Source organism: Prionailurus bengalensis, chromosome B1 (assembly GCF_016509475.1).
Source record: "Prionailurus bengalensis isolate Pbe53 chromosome B1, Fcat_Pben_1.1_paternal_pri, whole genome shotgun sequence".
NCBI lineage: Eukaryota > Metazoa > Chordata > Mammalia > Carnivora > Felidae > Prionailurus > Prionailurus bengalensis.
Window position 1 is genome coordinate 20,743,238 of NC_057344.1, and position 26,211 is coordinate 20,769,448.

A 26,211-nucleotide genomic window follows, 5' to 3' on the forward strand; every position below is an offset into this window, starting at 1 on the left:
GACAGTATGGAGCATAAACCCTAACATACTTGCTGTTGGGCCCTTCGTGAAAATAGTTTGCCAGCCCTTGGACTCGATTAACATATGAAGATTTGGAAGCAGCAAACTTAGGAGGATTTAGAGGAAAAAAGTGGAGCAAGGAGGTTCTTCAGGGTATAGGAGACGCATTATGAATTACTGTTTGGGTATCATTTTCTTCCATACCTTCATTTGCTTCCCCACCTCCATTATTTCTTTAATTTTATTTTTTAAAGGAGAAAAGGGGTCCGTTATGAAGGCTGTTAAGAGCTAAAAGTCCATTAGAGTAAACTAGGAGTTCAAAGCGCGGTGGCTTGTCATTGGCTGGGCTCTTCCCCGGGGGGACCTGGGGAAAGCATCTCTTCTGCTGGCTGGAGCAGTAGAGTAGTACGGCTTGGAGGGTCAAGTCCACCTCTTTCTGTAGGGTTTATGGGGTAGGGCGTGAGAGCTCCCCCTGCTGAAACCTCCTGACTTCATTGTAGTGAGATTTCTTCCCGTTACTGATTTCCACACCTGAAGTAGAAATAAATTCTTCTCATACTACCTTAATGCTTTGCACAGATATTTGCAGTTCTCCCACTCTTGGACAAGTGGTAAGGTTGCACTTTCCCACTTTGCTGAGATTGAGTGTTGTCCTGTGGCCAACTTCAGTGAAATGTGAGCGGAAGTAATGTGTGTCACTTCTCGGCAGGAGCTTTAAGTGCAGTGGGCCCTTGGCTGTGGTCCTTTCCCAGTGTCTGGAGATCATGGAAGTTTTTCTTGAGATGAAGCCTCCATTATCCTGAGTCCCTAGTTGATCAGGGGTATGAGCAGGGCTTCCTGCCAAAACCCTTGGACATTTGCCTTAAGCCACTGAAGTTCCGGGTGGTTTTTGCATGGAGCCTATCCTGAGGGGTAGAGGGCAAGTGTTCATGTTTCAAGGTTTTCACCCCTCTAGGTTTTGAAGTTCCACACTAACATTATGTTCATAATAAAAAGGTAAGTCTCTTTCTCTTATTTCTAATGGTGCTAAGTATTTGAATTATTAGTTGCTACCTATGTAGGCTTCTCCCAAGATAAAGATACTTTGGTATTTATATTAAGGTTTTCAGGGGTGCCTGGTGGCTCAGTTGGTTAAAGCGGCTGACCTCGGCTTAGGTCTTGGTCTCGCGGTCCATGAGTTCAAGCCCCATGTCAGGCTCTGCGCTGACAGCTCAGAGCCTGGAGCCTGCTTCAGATTCTGTGTCTCCCTCTCTCTCTGCCCCTCCCCGACTCGCACCTCTGTCTCTCTCTCTCTCTCTCTCTCTGAAAAGTAAATAAATATTAAAAGTATATAAATTAAAAAAAATTTTTTTCACCTCAAATTTTTCCCCACTGATACTCATCTTTGAAATGAGAACTGTTTTAACCTTTTCTGCCTTTACAAGTGGGGACAGAGAACTTGGAATCTAAACCTTCTTGTCACTGTCTGTATACCTGGGGTATATAGGGGGTGTGTGAGGGGAGCAAGGATGGAGATCTTCTCACCATCTGGGCAACATAGAGCAAGAAATCACTTTATTGAAGTGGTTGGGTGAAGAGTAATTACTCTTCCCACTTGGTCGATGAGAGGAGAAAAGATTTATGTAGGGGCTGTGGCTACAGTCAGGAATATGTATGTCTGACCTTTAGGGCCCCATGTGCAGTGCTGGCTGTATTTCCCATAATTCTGGGGGATATAGCCATACTCATGGGCAATGGCCATGTTCCCTTATGGGTTAAAATGTCATGTATAGGCTCTCTGGCAACCTCATAATTGTTTAAGTGTGTGTGTGTGTGTGTGTGTGTGTGTGTGTGAGTGTGTGTGTGTGTGTGTGTGTTTTAAATAATGGAAACTGTGTTCTGAATTCCCAACAACCAATTCATGAAAGGACTTGAACAATGTACTGATTTTCTTTGAAGGGAGTTGTGGTAGTTTGTAACCAAGCACTACAAAACAGGTGGCCTAAAGCAACAGAGATTTATTCTCACGGTTCTGAAGGCTAGAAGTCCAAAATCAAGGTGTCAGCAGGCAGAGCTCCCTCTGAAGCCTCTCGGGGAGGATGCTTCTTTGCCTCTTCCTGCTCTGCTTGTTCACTGGCTTGTCTGCACAACTCCAGTCCCTGCCTCTGCCTTCCCATGGCCGCCACCTTGTGTGTCTGTGCCTTTGGATGGCATTATTGTGTTCATTCTCTTTTATAAGGACTCTACGTAGTCAGATTAAGGCCCGCCCCAGTGACCTAATCTTAACCTGATTACCTCAGCGAAGACCTTATTTCCAAAAACAAGTCACACTCATAAGTAGTAGGGGTAGGATATCAAGATGTCTTTTTGTGAGAAACTGTTCAGCCCATAACCGTCATTGAAAAATGTCTCTGCTCCAGCATGCTGTTTGAAGTTCATCTTGCTTCTCAGGAGGAAAATAAGCTCCTTAATTAATTAATTAATTAATTCATTAATTCATTAATGAGAGAGGCAGAGAGATAGAAAGAATCTCAAGCAGGCTCTTGGGCTTGTTCCCGCCACTCTGGGATCATGACCTGAGCCAAAACCAAGAGTCTCACGTTCAAATGACTGAGCCAGCAAGGTGTTCCAATCATGATTTTTAAAAAGTGGACTAACTCAGTAATGATAACAAAATGATTCAATGATGGGCAAAGGACTTGAATAGACATTTTTCTAAGAAGATAAATGGCCATTAAGTATATGAAAAGATGCTCAGCATCAGGAGTACTTAAGCAAATGTAAATCAAAACCACAAGGAGAGGGCACCTGGATGGATCAGGGGGTTGAGCGTCTGACTCTTCATTTTGGTTCCAGTCATGATCCCAGAGTTGTGTTTGAGCCCTGCGTTGAGCGCCACTCTGAGTGTGGAACCTGCTTAAGATTCCCCTCTCTCTCTCTCTTTCTCTCTGCCCCTCTCCCCTGCTTGCCTGCTCTCTCTCTCTTTCTAACACACACACACACACACACACACACACACACACACACGCACACACATAAACACACACATTAGGATGGCTCTTATATTTAAAAAAAATAAAACAAGTGTTGGTGAAGTTGAAAATAAACTAGAACTCTGCATTGCTGGTGAGGACATACGGTGGTACAGATGGTGTGGTGAACAGTCTTAATTCCTCAAAAAATGAAACATAGAATTACCATATGATCTAGCAGTTCCACTTCGAGTATATATCCAAAAGAATTGTGAACAGGGTCTTGGAGATATCCATACACGATGTTTATGGCATCATTGCTCACAGTAGCCAAAGGGTGGAAGTAATCCAAGTGTCAGTGGATGAATGGATGAACAAAATGTGGTATATACTTACAATGACATATTCAGCCTTGAAAAGGAAAGAAATAGTGACACATGCTGCAACATGGGTGAATCTTAGGTTAAGTGAAATAAGACAGCCACAAAAGGACAAAACGTTGCATAATTCCTCATAGGAGGTACCTAGAGTAGTCAGACTCATGGAAACAACAGTAGAATGGTGGTGGGTAGGAATTAAGGAAGCGTAAACAAAAATGTATAGTATTCACTGAGCAGTCTCATAAGTAATACCCCTCTTCCTAATCTGGATTCTGGACCAGTGGAGAACTATGACACAGTAAGGTATCCAGCCTTTGAACAATCAAGTCATTTCTGTTGAAGGATATTTGGTAGGTGATGGCTTAGTGTGAGACACCAAGGAGCTCCCTATCAGCACACCTTGGAATTTGGTCCTTTGAGTTACCACAGGGTTGTTCTCTGAGGTGCAGAGTGCTCCTGTGCTCCCCACGGGTCGACTCATCCCCAAGAAGACAGTGGGAGGAGCTCAGCCAAGCGTGCTCTGTTTATTCTTCCCACATTTTCTAGTCTGATGTGTTACTGCACTTCTCCAGGCAGGATGAAAATAAAGGGTCAGATCAAAGCAAAGAAGGATACACTGAGCTCCCCCATTAAAAAAAAAAAAAAAGCTTCAGGCACAGGGGAAGAAGTATTCACTTGCAACATCCCTACTTCTTGTTCTCTTAACAAATCACACTTGCAGTTTAGCCCATGGTTAACCAGTGACTTGCTCATTGTCAAGAATTTGCTCCCCAGTGACACCACTGTCCCTTCGGGTGCTCTTCTAGTACTTCTGATGGGCGGTTGAGAGTTTGAAGGCTCTGGCGGTTAATTATATAAATTCCAAGGCCATTCTGTGCCCAAAACTTAATTTACTTTTCTCTTTTCAACTGCAAATGACAAACAGACATGTTGTCTTGCGTAAAGGTGTGTAGTGAGATCCAGTGACAAAGTTAAGGTGCCAGTAACATAGTGATGCCTAAATTTGAATATAAACTTCTGTCACATTCCCAGGGAAAAATTAATTGCAGCATTGTCTAACTTTGCAAATTCAAGTCCAAATATGTTCAAAGTAAAATTCTCTTGGCCCTTTCATAATTCATTATTTCAACAAATGTTTATTGAAAACTCACTCTGGGTACTCTTCCAGTCGTTGGGGATATTTTGGTGCATAAAACAGACCCCCCCCCCAAAAAAAAAAATCCTGCCCTGCTAGAGCTTTCGTTCTGGAGACTTTGAGAAAGAAAAAAAACCAAACAAACCCTAGAATTAAATTCCAATAAGCGTATCTTACCAGGTCCTGTCAAGCTAGAGTATTTTTTTTTTTATTTAAAGAAAAAAAAATTTTTGAGAGAACACATGCGTGAGGGAGGGGCAGAAAGAGAGGGAGACAGAGGCTCTGAAGCAGGCTCTGCACTGAGAGCTCAGAGCCCAACGTGGAGCTCGAACTCACAAAACACGAGATCATTACCTGAGCCGGAATCAAGAATAGGACCCTCAACCTACTGAGCCACCCAGACAGGCTAAGGTGTTCTTGGAACATAGGTGGGGTTCTAATTCTTCCGGCAGCCATAGTGCAGGCTGCTTCACAGGAAAGGCTGTCTTCATGTGGTCTCTGAAGTTGTGCTAGTTCTCAGCCCCCACTGTGTGAGGGGGCACACGGGTGATCACAGAACTGTCTCCCCTGCTGCACTATTCCCCCAAACCACTGCATTTTGAAAACGACCCAATCCCCTAGTCCTGAAGGAGTAAAGCAGGGAAGAATTAAATTCTTAGAATGTAGTGTCTAGTATTTCTGAAGACCATTGTGCTGCAGCAGGCGGGCCCCCGCCCAGTGACAAAGCTGTCACTCGTTGAGGAGCAGGCCATTTTCAGGATTTTGTCATAAGAGCTACGCCTCTTGCTCTGGATGTACTTCAGTCTAGGGAACGTGACTCCTGGGGAAGATGTATCTCTAATATTTCACCATCCAGTCAAGTGCTAACTGGGAACGCTTTGTTGTCTTGGGGTATGATTGTATGTGTACGTGCACGTGGTGTTGGGATTCTTGAGTTGTTGGAAAAAACACATGGATTCCAGCTTATCCCGTCCATCACTACCTACTTGTCCACAAATAGAGTGGAATTGGGCTGACTTAGGAGCCTAGCACCGCCTATCAGACCCGTTAGTAATCATTTAAAGTTGGACTCGTTCTAGTGTTTTGGAAGGCACACAGAAATCCGCTTTGCCCTTTTAAAGCAATAAATACTGTGTCAGCCACTAAATGTCAAAAAAGGCCTATGAAGATGTTGTTCCTTACAGTGCGGTTGTGTCTCCCGGGTGCCGGCCAGCCAGCTCTCTGCTGTCCGGCTAGACTCAGGTGGAGCTTCTGCTGTCGGCCCTCACCTGCCAGGGATGGTTCAAGGTGCATCTGGTTGGCCTGCCCAGAAGGCTGCCTGTTAGCCTGTGCTCGTGCCAAGACCTAAACTGGCTTTGTGTTAGATGTGCAGTCCACACCTTGTCTTCTTCAAGTTACAGCCTTGTGCAGTCCTCCTTCCGTGGAAATGCCCCCTTGCCTGTGGACAGAGTTGCCATGAGCTGGAGTTGTCTACTTAGGTCAGAAGAATGTGTGGTCTTAAGCTTCGAGTTTGTTGCCTGGTCTATGCTATTTAAAACCAGCATCATAGGGGCGCCTGGGTGGCTCAGTTGGTTAAATGTCCGACTTTCGCTCAGGTCACGATCTCACGGTCCGTGAGTTCGAGCCCCGCGTTGGGCTCTGGGCTGACAGCTCAGAGCCTGGAGCCTGCTTCCGATTCTGTGTCTCCCTCTCTTTCTCCCTCCCCCCGTTCATGCTCTGTCTCTGTCTCAAAAATAAATAAACGTTAAAAAAAAAAAACCCAGCATCATAAACGAAAAAGTGAGCTGGATTACAGGAGGCTGCAAACCACCAACTTGTAAAAAACTTCTGACCTGTGCTTTGAACCAAAGTGTCATCTACCTCGCTCAAGGCAGAAGCTCAGGTTACTCTGTGTGTGTTTTGCTCCTGCAAACATGGCTCCTTGTCGATTTCTCATGGTTTGTTGCTTCGTAGGGTATATTTACAGTTTTGACAGGGCCCGTTAAAGAATAACTCCATTTCAAGAGTGCTGTTAGGAGTTGCTGAACCGTTTGTTAAAATATATTCTCCTGAAATGGTGAGAAGCCACTGCCCCAAACCCCACATGCTTCCTTGGGTTGCTGCACCACGGCAGTCCTTTCTGGGTGATTCTGTGGACCTCCCCCATGATCTCACACCAAAGGGGAAATGCCTGGCTCACCAGGGCTCTGGCCTCCTGGACTATATTCCAGAGCTGTGGTCAGCACATGTTCAAGTTTGGTCTTTAACTTTTAGGAGTAGTGTCTGTGCCTTTTTCCTCCTCCTGTTTATGAACCTTTGAAAAATAGCACATACGTCATTACGGATGAGATTATAGATGAATTACAATTGCAGATTATATAATTAGAGAATCTTAGCCATAATTATAGATGAGTTATAGATGAGAAGAAGTTTGATGGACAGAGCTACGTTTGAGAGACAGACTTAGCCATCACCTCAGAGCAGAAAGAGGGCAGGCCTCACCTACAGCTTTCCACCGTAGGGACAGGGCTTGCTACCGCTGGAGGAGACTGGGGTTTATGCTCGGTGGGCAGTAGGGCTGGGAGTAGGTAAGATGAGTGAGGCCTTTGCCTGAAGTTGAGAATGTAAGGGGTGCCAAGAAACCTTCACTGAACAAGATAAATAATATTTTTGTATTAAAAAAATTTTTTTTTACATTGACTTATTTTTGAGAGACAGAGACAGAACACAAGTAGGGGAGGGGCAGAGAGAGGAGGAGACACAGAATCTGAAGCAGGTTCCAGGCTCTGAGCTGTCAGCACAGAGCCTGACATGGGGCTCGAACCCACAGACCGTGAGATCATGACCTGAGCCGAAGTCGGACGCCCGACCGACTGAGCCACCCAGGCGCCCTAAGATAAATAATATTTAACATGTTATTATCAACAATCAGAATTGATGTAAAAAAAAAAAACCCATACTGAGCAAAATATAAAAAATACCTTAGAGATAAGATTGGTATTCCTGACTTTGCCCTTTGCCTCAGGCTCCAGTATGGCTGCAATGCGCAGGGTTACTGATCCCGTCTTCAATTTAGTGCCTGAGGCGAATGCCACTCAACTCACCCTTGTCCTTGACCCATCACTTCTTCCCATATTTACAGAATCCCTTAATCACTTTATTTCTTCTGGGCCGAGGGAGTAAAAAAGAACAGGGGCAGAAACATTACACTGACTGAACTTCCTCCACCTGGAAGGAACAGACTCAAGTGGATTTAGAAGAAACATTCTCCAGGACTGTAAAAATTTCCAATTTGCTCTGGACGGGAGTATTCACTCTGAGAGGAAAGTACAGAAGCAGGCATTCAGAGGTAAGGAAAGTGTATCTCCAGTTAGAGTAAGTTTTACAGTTGGATGTGGTAGCTTTGCTCTGCCAGTCCACTCATTGTATTGATCACCTCGACTAGACAGGCATTCTTAAAGCTCTCTGCGACATGTTGGTTTCTCCAGGTGTGGTCCGTGGACTAAGAGCTTCCGCAGCACCAAGGAGATGGAGACAAACCCAGACCTACTGAATTGGTCTGCAGTTTTCCCCCAAATGCCCAGTCGCATGTACAGTCCAGCCCTCTTGTGGCACTTCCATAGCCTTCATTTTTGAAATCCGTTAGGCCAACACTAGCTTCCCTCCTGTTGGAAGTGGCTTCACGGGAAATCATGATGCTCTTGAGAAACTATTAAGTACGCTTGTTCTTGGCTCTGGGGGGTAAGATGTGCTTTACTACACTCTGCTGGAGGACGTCGAGTTTGTCAAAAGGTAGGTTGCAGGAGCTAATTTAAGCATTTTAGCTAGAACTGTGAAAAACAGGAATAGAGTGAGGGCTAGGGGTAAAGCCTTTAGCACCTTGAATGGTTTCAACAGAAGGTAGAGATTCGTGACTACGTCAGTAACACGTGCTGATGATTTTTTGTTCAACTTCTTTACACTTTAGAACAAGATTGATGGCTCAGATATTAGACATATGTCTTCTTTTTTGTTTTAAAATAAGCGGAAGACCAGGTAATATTTTGGGTTTTGAAGCATAGAGAGCTTGAGTGGTATGATTTGTGAGTTCATAAAAACTTGAAGAGGCACTGACAAGATTCTGCGATTTGAAAGGTGTAAATTATAATTGTTTGTATTCAAATCTTAAAACTGGCACACCATATGTAGACATAAATAAGGAGTAAAATTAAAGTTCTTTGTGGATATAAAGTAATGGAACTAGTTTTCACAGGTATGTGGGTTCTGGAAATACTTTATAATTGCCAGATGAGGTAGCAAATTTATCTGTATTAATAGTTCAAATTACTGGGTTGGACATGAGGTAACACGAAGATGTAGAAGATACCTGATGTATAAGTGCCTACTGAGTTCATAGTTGAGTCAGCAAGTAAGGCACACCACTACTCAATAACCTGGTAGTAATATTCTAGAAAGCACTTTGACCAAGGCATGTAGTTTATGTCCTAGAGGTGGTTTCCTCACTTGTAATGAGGACATTTGAATTAGATCTTACAGGTGCCCTCTAGTATTGGGGCTCCTGGGTGGCTCAGTGGGTTAAGTATCTGACTCTGAATTTCAGCTCAGGTCATGATTTCATGGTTTGTGAGATCGAGCCCTGCATCAGGCTCCATGCTGACAGCACGGAACCTGCTTGGATTCCCTTTCTTTCTCTTTATCTCTCTCTCTCTCCGTAAATAAACTTTTTAAAAAATGCCCTCTAGAATTAATATAAGGATAGCAAATTCATTTATAACATAAGGACTTAATATGATACAACTTTTTAGGTGTATCTATTCACTGTAATAAATACGGGAATTTCTGCTTTTGGAGAATAAACAATCATCCTTAAGCTACAGTTTAGAAGGTAATCTCATTTTTTTCCAAAACTATTGAAATACCTCAAATCTTACACAACTAGTTCTTTTCACTGACCATTTCTTTTGGTACATATTAGTTGTTAACCTTACAAATGATTAGAAAGATGTGTATTTTGGTAACTTTTCAAGAGGAGCTAGCCTTTGATATTCTCAAATCTTAACAAGTAGGGAATTTATTTGCTCTCATTTAAAATGTTCTGTGAAAAAGATGTCATCATGGCACTCTTAAAAAGGAAACTTGCTCATTCTACTTTGTTCTGGTAGATCAGAAAGACAACTTGAGAAATGAACTCTTTGAGAATCATTGATTCCAACATTTTTGCCTTTTTTTTAACTTTTGATTTTGATTTAATAAAAGGTATTGTCCAAACAGTAACTTTGAAGGTGTCACAAATGACATTGCAATTATAGAAATGCAAAGACATTACTTCCTGGGTCAGGTCAAATCTCAGCATCCTGTGCAAGAACACGAGTACAGCATGTGATAGAAATTTAGGTACTGCTCTTCCAGTGGGAGAGGGATAATATTGGCCACCAGACAAAGAGGCTGACTTTTAACTTGTTTGACAAAATTCCTGAGGGAGTTCTGGTCACCCGTTTCCTGACCATGGCTGTATATTCGTCATGATGACTTGAAGCTGTTGTTGCCTTTTTTAGTTTTTAGAAAACTTTCATATTAGCACGAGCAGGGAAGGGAGGCAGAGAGAATGAGAGACTATCTTAAGCAGGCTCTGTGCTGAGCACGGAGTCCTATGCGGGGCTCGATCCCATGCTGCTACGATCATGACCTGAGCTGAAATGAGGAATCTGACTCATTATAATGGACTGAGCCACCCAGTGCTCCACAGCTGTCATTTTTGGTAGTGAATGTTGATCTTCCAACTCCCCCTGGAACTGATGATCTAAACTTGAGAATTTTTAGTATCTGAATCATTATACCATGAATTTTTTTTAGTCTTAGCTACAAAGGTAGAAAACACTTCTGTAAATTTATTTCCTATTAAAACTCTCCAGGAGTATTTCTTCTTAGTGCATTTTTCTGTGACTTTTTTTTAAAACTTTGCTTACCAAGTATGGAATTTGTATTTTGTGAATTAAAAAAAAAAAAGGTAAACCTAATTATACTAAGCAGTCATGTGAAAGTTGGGATGGTTGATGGGTTCTTCACTTTTTCATTACTCTTAGTAAACTACTGACTTGTCAGTCTAAAATATTTACACTTGAGTGGAATTCCACAACAATTAAAAATGTTTTTATATTATAATGACCTGCAAAAAATACTTGAGAAAAATGCTGAATAAAATGCATAAACTTTAAAAGTAAAACAAGTCTTATATATATAATACAGACATATTAACATTTATAAAGAATTACCCCCCCTTTCACCTAACAATTTGGCAGACTATATCAAAAGCCATAAAAACAAATCCTAATCTTTGGCTCAGTAATGCTTTTATTTCTAGGAAATTTTTCCAAAGGAAATAATCACAGGTAGTCAATGATTACAAAAATGTTTAGTGTTACTTATAAAGGAGAAAAACTAGAAACAACCTAAATATAGAATGTCTGTATCTTATTATATGTATTCTATTATTCATTTGCTTTAAAAATAACTAGAAATGCCTTGACTTTATTCCATTTTAATCAGGGTTTTGTTTTTAAATCATTTTTTTAAATGTACATTGGAAGAAGGAACTCAGGAAGTAAAACTCCTTAATTAAATCTAATGACTGTGTTTATATAGACAAATGACTTCTGTGATTTACGTTAAAAGCTTCTGTTTACAGTGCTCATATTTGTTTATACCAGAATCTCTTAAATACTGACCTTTATGGAAACAGACAGATGTAACATGTTTACTGATTTTTGACTTTCCACTCCACACACATAAGTCTAAAAAATGAATAAATATGCTTCTTGATTTAAATACGTAGCTTGAACATGTTTTATACCCCAGGATTAAAAAAAAATTGTGACTCGGCAAAGCTTTTATTAAGGTGCTAGTCAAAACAACTATCGCTTCAGTGATTTCTTTATTGACTTAAGAACTATAGTGGGAGAATAATAAATAATTTATATTTTCCATCAGTGTAAAAACTCATACAGGCCTTATTTTAGGATTCAGAATCTTTTTTTTGAACGAGTGTGTGTGTGTATGCACGTGTGCCCACACATGCCCAGTGCTCATATGTGCACACGTGCGTGCTATTGAGAGAAACATTGCAGCCTTTCTTCTCCACCCGCCCTCCCCCCACCCCCCAGTAACGGCTGATTTCAGGATGCACGGCCAGAAACAGAGCACTGTTCACGAAGATACTGATCCTTTCACTTGTGCCATGGTTCCTGTTCTCCTGGTTGTATTTAGGTCACTGAAGTGTGATTACAGAGAGAGGATTACAAAATAGAAAAATGAGATCTCTTAATTGACAAATTTACAGGTTACAGAATGCCATTGTCCCCCCTCATGTATAATTTATATCTTTAGGACAGAGCCATGACATCTGATTGACATTTAACCGGGATTAGAAACTCAATTCGTTGAAAAGTATATCTTGTGTGACTTATTTGAAGTCCTCCCTTGAGCATTTGGGCCTTTTTTAAGCACTTCAGTTTGACCAAAAGCATAATCAAGTTTTAGTTATTTGCAAGCATAATCAAATTTTAGTTATTTGCAAAAATCCTTGGATTTGAAAGCTTTAATGGGTTGTTTTTAATGATTTTTTTTTTTTTTTTTTTTTTTAGTGTGCGACTGAGTAGTTGTCAGTGTGTTTATGGTATTGCGCGGTCATCACCATAATCTTTAGAACATTTTCATGACTCTCAAAAGAAACACCGCCCCAGTCAGCAGTCTCTGCTCATTCCCTTCCCTCTTACCCTGTCTCAGCTCTGGAGAATCACTGATCTACTTTGTCTCTATACATTGGCCTATTCTGGACGTTTCATGTAAAGACAACACATAATGAGTAATCTTCAGTGACTGGCTTTTTCCGCTTAGTATAATATTTTTAAGCTGTAACGCTGTGTGTATTCATGTAGATGTATCTATACTCCATTTTCTTTTGCTCATTGTTTATTCTGTTGTATGGGTATATAGCTTTTTAAAATTTATTTACCAGTTAATGGACATAGGCTTCCACTTGGCTATTATGACTAATGCTTTTATTAATCATGTACATTTGCACAAATGTTTGTGTAGACGTATGTTTTCATTTCTCTTTAGTAGATACTTAAGAGTAGAATTGCTGTGTTATACAGTTTACCATTTTTAGGGACTTCTAAGAGTGTACCGCTTTATTAAGAGCCAACAGTGTTTTTTCACCTTTGAAATATGTTGAGATACGGAATGAAAGCAAGGAAAAGAGAAATGCCAATGCCCTAAATCCTCATTGATCTTGAGCTTATTTGCTGTGTTTGCCAGGTCTGTCTGGTAATCATTCTCCACACAAACACTAAGGGGCCTTCTGAAACTGAAAAGGGCATTATTACTGATGATGTTGGGGCAGCAGGAATGAGTTGGAACCGTCCTCAGCAAATTAGGACCAATGGTTAACCAACAAGGAAAGGCTATTAGGTTTTGCTTCCTTCCCTCTTCTGAGAAATAAGAACCAATGGGAATAGGGAGGAGGCATCTGAGAAGTGAAGTCAGTCACAGGGGAAATTTTAGCACTGTCTCTGTCTTCTGCCCTAGTCTCTCAAGTAAAAAAAAGCATTTTTGAAAAGATGTGAAACTTGAGCTACTTTACCCCTATCTGCAGGTTGAGGTTCCAAAGGTAAGAATGAAGTGGTTGAAACGAATGAAGTGGTGGCTTGTTAATTTTTCTAATACTTTCCTGAACTGATCACTTTATTTCTTCCAGGGAACAACACATCATTACAACCTGAAAGCATCTTAGAAGCTTTCAACTGTGCTAAAAAAACCTAGGAGATAGACAGTTTTTCCTTTCCTTTCATTTGAAAGGATTGAAAGAAGAAAGAAGATGGCAGAGGCTTAAAGTTGATATTCAGGATGAATGATGATAATTCAGATGAGAAGACAGAAGATGAACAGCTATCCTTACTTCTCAGTGGTAAAAATGGAAATACCTGTGCATACAACCAAAACTCCCCACATACACAAAACTCCTCAGCCGATAGTGTGAGTTGGAACTCTGTGAACCCGGATGACATGGTGGTTGATTATGAAACCAGCTCTGCCGTGAACATTGATGAAAACAATACTTTAACTCCTCAGTGTGTAGAAGTGCTTCATCATCAAAAGTCGTCAAGTGAGTTGATTAGGAAGGAGGTGTTAGACACCCACAAAGCCTCCACACGTCAGTCTTGTGTGCACGTTGTGAATACAGAGGAGCCAAAGTACCCGTCTAACCGTTGTCATTCCCTGGAATCATTACGGGACCAGAGTGCTGAGACATCGCTGCCTTTTGTGTGGAAACCCAACGATGATGATTTGAACTGTCCACATTGTCTTACTGCCTTGGAGCCAAACCAGACATTTGACATGACAGTGGATGATGTTGACTGCACCTTCGTAACACGTCATGCCATTGGGAAGAGTCAGTCTTTGCATACGACTGGAAATCTGCAGCCGACCGGCATGAGGATTGGAAACCCATCTTTATCCTGTTCTACATCTCCCTGTTCTGATAAGATACATGTGAGAGAATTGAATTATGATCAAGACAGCTTTGAAAACCCTCAAGCCACAGCAGCAGAGGCCCAAGATACAACGTACATAGCATTTCCTAATGTGATGCAAACTGGTATTGTTCCAGATCTTGGCATTCAGTGTCAGTATTCCACAGGACAGATCACCAGTGACTACACAGATGGGTCACAGCAAGGATTAGTTGGAGAAAAAGAGATACAAGCTCCAACACCAGTTTCTGAGGGCATGGATGTTCCCAATGGGGCTGTATTACAAGAGTTCTTTTGTTTATCGAAAGATGAACCAAATAGTGAGACACATTCACAGGCCTCATATGGGCAAAAGGAAATGGGCCAAAATCTCAGAGAAACAGTGTCCAATTGTCTTAAAGATGATGAATGCCCTTTACTGGTGCCAGCTTTTGATAAAAGTGAAGCCCAAGTACTGAACCCAGAACATGAAGTCACGGTGGCTGGAGATGCACACAATGCCTCTCATGAAAAGGATTTGGAAACCCAAAATCGTACCATAGAATTGATACTGACTAGCCCACTGGGACAGAAGATGGCTTCCTCAGTTGAACTGAGTTGGGATGCAAATGATATGGTCATTAACACAAATAATACGGTTTGCATGTCAACACCAGTCCTAGGACCCCCAAATACAACCTTTTCTATTTCACCTATTGAAGTGGCAGAGAAATGTAGTAAAGTGGAGAAGAGTCATCAAGAACTTAGAAATGTACCGAGCTTGAAGGGGGCACCTGTGAACACGTGTAAACCTAATCTAGGAAAATTGACAACTAAAATGAATACTCCAATAGGCAGCAAAGTTAGAAAAACCGAAATTATAAGTTACCCAAGACCAAATTTCAAGAATGTCAAAGCAAAAGTTATGTCTAGACCAGTGTTGCAGCCCAAAGACCCTGCTGCATCAAAGGTCACACCCAGATCTCAGCTAACCATTGCCTCATCGCCCTTATCCGTGTCTTCCTCAAGACAGTTGACAGCTTTGAGCAAAACACCAAGGTCTGACTTGAATGCAGATACAAAAGCAGAAATCCTAATTAACAAGACACACAAGCAGCAATTTAATAAACTCATTACTAGCCAGGCTGTGCATGTTACAACTCATTCTAAAAATGCTTCACACAAGGTTCCAAGAACAACATCTGCCATGAAATCGAATCAGGAAGATGTTGACAAAGCAAGTTCTAATTCAGCATATGAGACTGGGTCCGTGGCTACCTTCTTTCAGAAGATGAAAGGCATACTCCCTGTTAAAATGGAAAGCACAGAATGCTTGGAAATAACATACACTTCTGACATCGATGGGATTAGCCCTGAAAAGAAGGGTGAAAAAGAAAATGGGCCACCTATGGAAAAACAAGAGCTAAAAAAGGAAATTATGAATGAGACCTTTGAATATGGTTCTCTGTTTTTGGTAAGTCAGATTTTTGCCTACTTCAGAGAAGGGTTGGAGGGAGCAGAGTATGCATTAGCAATTGGTCTTCACAAATAGTCAATAATATTACCAAACTAGGTGTGCAAGTTTGCTTTCAGGTTAATATTTCATTCAGTAATTGTTTGTCATCTTAGTTATATACTTCAGAGTGTTAATTGGCTACAAGATAGGGAAAGTGCATATGGGGAAAAAATTGTGAAGTGCAGTATTTTGTATTGAGTGGCAATGTTCCTTTTAATGAGGGGAAAGAGAAAGCTTCTTTTATATTTTGGTGTAATTCGTTATTGGAAGTTAAATATCTGATTATATTTCATATCTCAGGGGGAAAAAAAAGAGATTTGTTTATGAACTTTAAAATGTGTTGGGCAACATTTAAGAAATGGCTGGGGAGAGCCGGTAAACAGTCTCAACATAAAAATAACTCCTGGTCTCTTGTGGAGGAAGCTGCCCCAGGAAGGGGAGTCGTCTCCTGTGAACCCGGTGGGGGGTGGGGGTGGGGGTCAGGATTCTGCCTCTGATCAGCTAATGTGATCTGAAAGGATTGGACTAGACGATGTCTGAGGTCTCTTGCAGCCCTAACCTGATGATTCCTGGTACATTAAGATAAACCCCTTTTATTCATGTACAGTGAAAAAGTAGTCTGTTGTCTGTAGCACCTGTCACATATTTGATGTGTGTGTAGGGGGGCGGAGGAGACAGGATAGGCACCTTCAAACAAAAAATTCACAGGTGGATTAAAGATGATTTTTCTTTAAACATACCTGTATCTTTGTCAGTAACATGAAGAAACTAGTTTTCTGAGTTTTAAGAACATTTGTCGGGCCATTCTTGGGCTTTGTGTACTCGTCCTCAGTCCTGTTTTTCACAGAAGGGACTTACATGTATTTTTGGCCCCATGTCGACCTTTCTTGGGCTCCGGCCCCCCGGGCTAGGAATGGAGCGGGGTGCCAGGTAGGAAGGCAGATGTGAGACATCTGTGTTCTGTGTGGAGGGCTCAGGTTGGAGAGGAACGAAGCTCGTAAGGTGTAGGGAAGTGTTCAAGGTCTGTTTCAGAAGTGTTTTCAGGGTGCATAGGGAATTGTTAGGTCCTTTTAGGAAGTAAGTTAGGAAAGACCAGATATTCTTGAGCTATATCAGTTTAGGGATGTTTTGGATTTTGCGACTTTTGGTGAAGAATGGTACACCTTAACGATGTCTAAATTAATGTGATTGTCTATTTTAAAACTCCGATTTTTAAGTTCTTTTCAAGTCAAATGTAGGAAACTTGTTTTATGTCATTTGTATTTTGATATTTTGCCAAATCAAACTATAACCTCTGGTAATTCTAATCAACGTTCTTAGTTTGGTGTTTATAGCTATACATAAAAAAACAATACATTTATTCCTCCTTGATTTATGGGAGGCTTTCATTACGTATCTACACCCAACTGAAAGTCTCTTTAAAAAACATTTGGCTTGACTATAAATTGGTTGTCTGATTGTGAATTTAAAAGCTTTTCTGTGTGCACTGAGTAAATCTTAGGCTTCGTTCTGCACATGGGAAGCAGAAAGCTGTTTTTCAGGTTCATGATGTGATATTGAAGTAAGGTGTTAGAAACGTCAGGTTGACATGGATCCTGGCACATCTTGGGGAAGAAGCACTTTTTATTTCTGGAAAAAACCCAGCCAACCTCATTCTTTACCCATGTCTTAAATGCAGTTCCCTCCTAATAGCACTGTTTGGCCTTGTACATGTTTGCACGTATCATGGGGAAGGGACAGGCCACAGGCTCTTATTGTAGAGAACCGAATGAGTGACCACTTGCTTCATGTTGACTCAAACTGCCATGTTTCTTGGTCACTTAAACAGGATCCAAAGGTTGTAAATCTTCCCTAGGTCTATGAGGGGACAGTGCTGGAAGGGTGTTAGTTTTCAGTGTGCTCTGGGGGTCTTGGGCTAAATTAGGCCTTGAGTTTACCAAATTCTTAGGTTGCCTACAATCTCACAGCTGTTGAGTCAATGTCTATCTGAAACTTCAGAAACATTATTGTTTGGAAGAAGGAATTTGATTTTAATTTGATACTGGTTGCATATAGCTACCCATTACAAAGGTTATGTATTGGTGATTGTGTGTTAGATAAAGGAGGTGGTGAATTACTTGAAAGGAATTGGTATTTTTTTTGATAGCTCCTCTGAACCGCTTTGCTCAGGTTTTGTATATTATTATTCTGTCAATAAATTTTCCCAGTAATATATACATCATCATTCACTCTTTCCAGTAACAATGGGCCAGTTGTCAGCCACATTTAAAGGCTTCAGAGACATTATTTAAAACATACAGAGCTGGTAAGAACTAAAATCTAGATTCAGACTCAGGGCTCATGACTGGAATCCTGACCCTTTCTGCTTTATACACCACAAGGTTTCAAAATTTGGCAGAATATAGGCTAGCAAGGCAGAGTAAATTTGATGTAACCAGCTTACAAAAGTGAATCTTTAACAAAAGTGTGGTTTACTTTTTAAAAGGTTTTCTCTGGGGGATTATCTTAACTAGCTTCATGTAGAAGTAGATGTTTGTAGTTTGTGGACATTGACCTGCTCTTGGGGGCCGATTTTATGTAATGTTCTTAGGATATTACCCTATTGGTTTTTTTAGTCAACCCTGTGATACTTTAATTTTTTAATTTTAATTCCAGTATACTTAACACACAATGTTAGTTTCAGTTGTACAATATAGTTGTTCAACAATTCTGTGCATTACTCAGTGCTCATTGTGATAAGTTTACTCTTCATTCCCTTCACCCATTCCCTAACTCACCTCCCCTCTGGTAACCACCAATTCTCTGTAGTTAAGAATCTGTTTTTTGGTTTATCTCTGTTTTCCCTTTGCTCATTTGTTTTGTTTCTTTCTTCTTCCTCCTCTTTTTTTTTTTTTTTAGTGTTTATTTTTGAGAGAGAGAGAGTGCAAGTGGAGGAGGGACAGAGAGACAGGGGAGAGAGAATCCCACAGTAGGCTCTGTGTTAGCAGCCTCCAGAGCCCCACAGAGCCTGCCATGGGGCTCCATCTCAGGAACCCTGAGATGATGACCTGAGCCAAAATCAAGAGTTGGACGCTTAACCACCTGAGCCACCCAGGCACCTTGGCACCTCTGTTTTGTTTCTTAAATTCCACATACGAGTAAACTCATATAGTATTTGTCTTTCTCTTATTGACTTATTTCACTTAGCATTATACTCTCTAGTCTATTCATGTTGTTGGAAATGGCAAGGTCTCATTTTGTTTATGGTTGAATACTATTCCATTGTGTATACACACACGTGTACACACACACACATCACATTTTCTTTATCCATTCATCGATTGATGGACACTTGGGATACTTCCTTAATTTGGTTATTGTATTATTGTAGATAGTGCTGCAATAAACATAAAGGTGTGTGTGTCTCTTTGAATTAATGTTCTTGTACTTTTTGGGTAAATACCCAGTAGTGCGTTTACTGGATCGCAGGGTAGTTCCATTTTCAACTTCTTTGAGGAATCTCCATTGTGTTTTCCACAGTGGCTGCACCAGTTTGGGTTCCCACCAGCAGCAGTGCACAAGGGTTCCTTTTTCTTCGCATTCACACCAACACTTGTTACTTCTTGTGTTGTTGATTTTAGCCATTCTGACAGACGTTAGATAATATCTTAATGTGGTTTTGATTTGCATTACCCTAATGAGAAGTGATATTTTCATGTATCTGCTGGCCATCTGGATGTCTTTTTTGTGTCTGTTCATGTGTTCTGCCCATTTTTGAATTGGATTATTTGTTTTTTTGGTGCTGAGTTGTATAAGTTCTTCATATATTTTGCATACTAACCCTTTATTAGGTATGTTATTTGCAAATGTCTTCTTTCATTCTTTATGTTGCCTTTTAGTTTTGTGATTGTTTCCTTTGCTGTGCAGAAGCTTTTTGTTTTGATGTAGACCCAGTGGTTTATTTTTGTTTTTATTTTCCTTGCCTTAAGAGACATATCTAGAAAAATGTTGCTAACTGCTGATGTCAGAGATTCTTCTGGGATTTTTATGCTTTCAGGTATCACATCTAGGTCTTTAATTCATTCTGAATATATTTTTGTGTATGGCGAAAGAAAGTGGTCTAGTTTTGTGCTTGCATAGGGTGTCCAGTTTTCCCAACGCCATTTATTGAAGAGATTGTCTTTTCTCATTGTATATTCATTCCTTCTTTGTTGAAGTTTATTGACCATATAATTGTGGGTTTATTTTGGATCTGTCTATTGTGTTCTGTTCTCTGTGTGTCTGTTTTGGTGCCAGTAACATACTATTTTGGTGACTAATAGCTTTGTAATATAACTTGAAGTCTGGAATTATAATATCTCCAGTTTTGTTTTTTTGTTTCACAGTCGCTTTTGGTATTTGGGGTCTTTTGTGGTTCCATACAAATATTAAAATTCTTTTGCTCTAGTTCTGTAAAAAAATGCTCCTAGTGTTTTGATAGAGATTTCATTAAATGTGTAGATTGCTTTGGGCAGTATAGACATTTTAATATTTTTTCTTATCTATGAGCATGGAAATGTCTTTCCCTTTCTTTGTGTCTTCTTCAATTTCTTTCATCAGTGTTTTCAGATAGAGGTCTTTCCCCTCTTGGGTTAGGTTTAATGCTAGATATATTATCTTTGGTGCAATTGTAGATGGGGTTCTTTCCTTAATTTCTATTTCTTCTGCTTCATTATTAGTGTATAGAAATGAAACAGACTTCATAGGGTGCCTGGATGGCTCAGTCGATTAAGCAGCTGACTCTTGATTTCGGCTCAGGTCATGATTTCATGGTTTGTGTGATCTATCTCCTCCTCTCTGTTCCTTGCTTGCGCTCTCTCATAATAAATAAACTTAAAAAAAAAAAAAGTAACCGATTTCTGTACATTTTTTTTTGTATCTTGCAACTTTACTGAATTCATTTATCAGTTCTAGTAGTTTTTGATGGGGTCTTTAGAGTTTTCTGTATATAGTGTCATATCATCTGCATATAGTGAAAGTTTTACTTCTTCCTTACCAGTTTGGATACCTTTTATTTCTTGTCTGATTGTTTTCACTAGGACTTCCAGTACTGTGTTGAATAAAACTGGTGAGGGTGGACATCCTTGTCTTGTTCCTCACCTTAGGCAAAAAGCTCTGGTTTTCCCCATTGAGTATGATGTTAGCTGTGGGTTTTTTATGTATGCTCTTTATTATGTTGACAATGTTGCCTCCAAACCTACTTTGCGGAGGGTTGTTTTTTTTTTTTTAATTGTAAATGGCTATTGTACTTTGTCAGATGCTTTTTCTGCCTCTATTGAAATGATTTGGTTTTTATCCTATTTCTTATTTTTTTTCCCTTTCTCTTCTTGATGTGATGTATCATGTTGATTTGTGAATATCGAATCCCCCTTGAATCCCACCAATAAGCCCCACTTGATCTTGGTGATTAATTTTTAGTGTATTATTGGATTTGGCTTGTCAGTATTTTGTTGAGGATTTTTGCGTCTATATTCATCAGAGATATTGGCCTGTTGTTCTCTTTTTTTGGAGTGTCTTTATCTGGTTTTGGTGTTGGGGTAATGCTGGCCTCACAGACTGAATTTAGAAGTTTTCATTCCTCTATTTTTGGAATGGTTTGAGAAGAATAGGTATTAATTCTTCCTTAAATGTTTCATAGAATTCACTTTTGAAGCCATCTGGTCCTGGACTTTGTTTGTTGGGAGTTTTTTGATTACTGATTGAATTTCATTGCGTGTCATTGGTCTTTTCAAATTTTCTATTTGCTCCTGCCTCAGTTTTGGTAGGTTTTATGTTTCTAGAAATTTATCCATCTCATCTAGGTTGTCCAAATTATTGGCAGGTAGTTTTTTATAATATTCTCTTATAGTTGTTGGTATTTCTGTGGTGTTGGTTCTTATTTCTCCTCTTTCCTTGGTAATTTTGTTTATTTGACTCTTCTTTTGTGAAGAGTCTGGCTAGAGGTTTATCAGTTTTGTTGATCTTTTTAAAGAAACAGCTCCTGGTTTCATTGGTGTATGTTTGTTTTTTCTGTTGTTGTTTTTGTTGTTCTTTCTGTATCTTTCATTTATGCTCTAATCTTTATTTCTTTACTTTTGCTGTTTTGGGTTTTGTTTGTCATTCTTTTTCTAGCTCTTATAGATACAAGGTTAGGTTGTTAGCTTGCAATTTTTCTTCTAAATTAGGGGCCTGTATTGCTATAAACTTCCCTCTTAGAACAGCTCTTGTTGCTTGCATCTCAAAGATTTTGGGCCATTGTAGGTTTTCATTTTCATTTGTTTCCATTTAATTTTTTAATTTCTTCTTTGATTTCTTGGTTGACCCATTCATTGTTTAATAGCGTGTGTTTTAACCTCCATGCATTTGTGCTCATTGCAGATTTTTTCTTGGGATTTTGAGTGTCAGAGCATTGTGGTCAGACAAGATGCATGATATGACTTTGATCTTTTTGAATTTGTTGAGACTTGTTTTGTGGGCTAATGTGATCTATTTTGGAGTGCATTAGAAAGTTTGTGTATTCTGCTGTTTCAGGATAGAATGTTTGGAATATATCTGTTAAATCCTTCTGTTCCACCATGTCATTCAAAACCATTGTTTCCTTGTTGATTTTCTGTTTGGATGATCTGTCATGTAAGTGGTGTGTTAAAGTCCTCCACCATTACTTGTTTTAGTATCAATTAGTTCCTTTGTTACTGTTTTATGAATTTGGGTGTTCATGTTGGGTGCATAAATATTTATAATTGTTACATCTTCTTGTTGGATTGTCCCCTTTATTATCACTTCTTTGTTATTGTGTTTTAAAATCTATTTTTTTTCCAATGAAATACACTACTCTCCTTCTTGATCTCTTGTTAATCTTTAAGTCTGTTTTGTCCAATGAAAAATGCTACTCTGGCTTTCATTTGACAGCCATTTGCATAGTAAAGATTTCTCTGTCCCCTCAATTTCAATCTGCATGTAACTTTAGGTATGAAATGAGTCTTTTGTAGACAGCACATGGATGGATATTGTTTTTGTAATCTATTCTGTACCCCATGGCTTTGGGTTGGAGAGTTTAGTCCAGTTACATTCCAATTACATTCAAAGTAATTATTGATAGGTGTGTATTTATTGCTGTTTTGTTACTTGTTTTGTGGTTTTTGTAGTTTTCTCTGATCTTTCTCTTGCTCTCTTTCACAATTTGATGGTTTTGTTGGATTTTAAAAATTTTTTTTAATGTTTATTTGTTTTTGAGAGACAGAGCATGAGTTGGGGAGGGGCAGAGAGAGAGGGAGACACAGAACCTGAAGCAGACTCCTGGCTCTGAGCTGTCAGCCGAGAGCCCAATGTGGGGGCTTGAGCTCAGAAGCCATGAGATCATGACCTGAGCTAAAGTTGGATGTTTCACTGACTGAGCTGCCCATGTGCCCTGATTTGACAGTTTTCTTGAGTGAGATACTTAGATTCATTTCTCCTTTTTTCTTTGCATATCTGATCATTGTTGTTGTTGTTTTTTTCTTTTTTTTTGGTTAACATTAAGTTTTTTGTGTAACATCTGCATATAGTAGCCTATATGAAGTTGATGGTCGCTTAACTTTGAACCCATTCTTTATTCTTTGCACCAACCCCCCAGCACATGTTAGTTATATGGTGTCATATTTTACATTGTTTCATTTTGTGAATTCCTTGTTTGTTTTTTACAGAAATGCTCACTTGTACTTATTTTATGTTTTATCCTTTTCACAGTCTCATTTATGATCTTTCTTTTCCATGCAAATAGTCCCCTTTAGTATTTCTCATAAAGGCTGGTTTAGTGGTCATGAACTTGTTTAGTTTTTGTCTGAGAAATTCTTTATCTCTCCTTCTATTCTGAATGATAGCTTTGCTGGATAGAGCATTCTTGACTGCATATTTTGCCCTTTTAACACTTTGAATGTATCATGCTACTCTCTTCTGGCCTGCCAAGTTTTTGCTGAAATATCCACTGATACCCTCATGGGATTTCTCTGCTCTGGTATGTAGTTGTATTTTATCTCATTGCTTTCAACATTCTTTATCACTACTCTTTTCCATTTTAATTCCTATGTGTCTTGGTATGGACTTCCTTGGGTTGATTTTTCATTTATTTTTTATTTTATTTTAATTTATTTTTTTTTGTGGGGATCTCTGTGCCTCCTAGATCTGGGTATCTGTTTCCTTCCCCAGAATAAGGAAGTTTGCATCTATTATTTCTTCAAATAAATTTTCTGCCCCCTTTTCTCTCTCTTCTTCTGGAATCCTTATATTGTGAATATTATTACACTTGTTGGAGTCACTGAGTACCCTAAGTCTATTGTCAGTTTGCATAATTCTTTTTTCTCTCACTTGTTCAGCTTGATTACTTTCCATCACTCAGTCTTCCAGGTTGTTGATTCATTCCTCTGCTTCCTCTAGCCTGCTAGTTATTCCACAAGTTTGTTTTTAATTGCAATTATTGTATTCTTCATCTTTGATAGGTTCTTTTTTTCTCTGTGTTAAGGGTATCCCTGATGCCTTCCATTGTTTTCTCAAGTACAGGGAGTATCTTCATGATCATTACTTTAAATTTTCTATCAGGCATATTACTTATCTCTGTTTCACTTAGGTCTCTCTTCTTCTGTCCTGTTCTTTCATGTGGGACATATTCCTCTGTCTCCTCATTTCACGTAACTCTGTGTTTGTTTCTCTGTGTTAAGAAAGTCGGCTATGTCTATTGCTCTTGAAAGTAGTGGGCGGGGCCCACACTTTTAACAAGGTGGTGTAGATCCTCTTTACAGGAGACTCACCACTGCCTCCAAGACCGGGCCAGCCTGAGTTTCTACTGAACATGCATTAGGGACAGGGTGCCACAAGCTGTTCCCACAGGTCCCCTTCCACCGGGGTTGTGTAGCCGCTACGGAGACCAGCGGCTGGCTGAGGCAGTTCTGGAAAGCATGACGATGGGATCTTGGTGTCACAAGCTGTGGACGCCAGTCCTTCTCCACAGGGGACACTTAGTCACTTTGGAGACTGAGGCAGGCCTGGGTTGCCCCATGAAGCGCCTCTGAGTGGGGGTGTAGTTTTAACAAGGCGCATACATCCTCCTAGGGAAGTCAGAGATGCAATGGTGGCAGGGTTTCCCTGGGTCTTCTGGGGTGGGAAATCCACAGCATCAGGACTGAGGCAAGCCCAGCAGGAGGGGGCAGAGCATGGTGTAAGCAAGTAAGGTAGTGAGTGCTGGCTGTTTCCTGCAGTTGGCCATGTGATTATTTTGGGGATGGGGGAGGGAAAAGCTACCTGCCAGCTCCTTTGTTCCTTGAAAAGTCCCTCAGGGAACTCTGAGATTAGTAAGGAACTTTCCCTCCTGTGTACCCCAGGCATTTTTGAAATTGCTGCTTCTAAGCCCTATGTCCTTGGGCTTTTTGTTGTGTTATCTCTTTAAGGTTAAGGGCTCAGCTTCCTATTGCCCTCTAGGCTCTCCCTCAGCACAGAGCCTGCTGATTTTTAAAGTTCTAGGCTTTAAGTCCTGCTAGTTTTAAGAAGTGGGAAATTCTGCCCTTTTGATTTCCAAAGGCAAATGCATATGGGATTAGTTTTCCCCATGCAGGCTTCCTCGTGTGATAGTCTATTTCTTGCCCCTCTCCTTGCCTATAGCTCTCTCCCTCCCGAATCCAGACCATTGGTGTTTAGCTCTCTGCTGGTCCTACACTCTATAATGTGACCTCTTCTCCACATTTGGTTGTGAAGTTTGTTGTGCTAGTATTGAGGTCATTTTCTGGGTTATTTGCACTGAAAATATGAGTGTTATCTAGTAGTAGTCTTTTTTTTTTTTAATTTAATTCATTTTTTAAATTTACATCAAAGTTAGTATATAGTGCAACAATGAATTCAGGAGTAGATGAATGCCCCTTACCCATTTAGCCCATCCCCCCTGCCACAACCCCTCTAGTAACCCTCTGTTCTCCATATTTAAGAGTCTCTTATGTTTTGTTCCCCTCCCTGTTTTTAAATTATTTTTGCTTCCCTAGTGTTCATCTGTTCTGTGTCTTAAAGTCCTCATATGAGTGAAGTCATAGGATATTTGTCTTTCTCTGACAAATGTCACTTGGCATAATACCCTCTAGTTCTGTCTATGTAGTTGTGAATGGTAAGATTTCATCCTTTTTGATTGCTGGGTAATACTCCGTTGTGTGTGTGTGTGTGTGTGTGTGTGTGTGTGTGTGTGTATACATACACACACATATACACATATATATGTGTGTATATATATGTATATATATACATACACACATACCACATCTTCTTTTTCCATTCATCCATCGATGGACATTTGGGCTCTTTCCATACTTTGGCTATTGTTGATAGTGCTGCTATAAACATTGGGGTGCATGTGTCCCTTTGAAACAGAATACCCGTATCCCTTGGATAAATACCTAATAGTGCAGTTGCTGGGTTGTAGGGTAGTTCTATTTTTAATTTTTTGAGGAACCTCCATACTGTTTTCCAGAGTGGCTGCACCAGTTTGCATTCCCACGAGCAGTGCAAAAGAGATCCCCTTTCTCCACATTCTCGCCAACATCGGTTGTTGCCTGAGTTGTTCATGTTAGCCGTTCTGACAGGTGTGAGGTGGTATCTCATTGTGGTTTTGATTTGTATTTCCCGGATGATGAGTGAAGTTGAACATTTTTTCATGTGTTGGTTGGCCATCTGGATGTCTTCTTTGGAGAAGTGTCTATTCATATCTTTTGCCCATTTCTTCACTGGA

The 26,211-nt window shown here is 40.1% G+C and overlaps 1 protein-coding gene across 4 annotated transcripts in view; it reads left to right on the top strand.

Annotated features, from left to right (window-relative positions):
• Nucleotides 1-26,211, top strand: part of MTUS1 (microtubule associated scaffold protein 1) — a 172,172-nt gene that overhangs the window by 40,080 nt on the left and 105,881 nt on the right. For all 4 annotated transcript variants that reach the window (XM_043559987.1, XM_043559960.1, XM_043559969.1 and 1 more), the window contains exon 2: nucleotides 13,201-15,431. In XM_043559987.1, coding sequence (XP_043415922.1) covers nucleotides 13,350-15,431 — 2,082 coding nt within the window. In that variant the 5' untranslated portion in view covers nucleotides 13,201-13,349. The remainder of the gene's footprint in view (nucleotides 1-13,200; nucleotides 15,432-26,211) is intronic.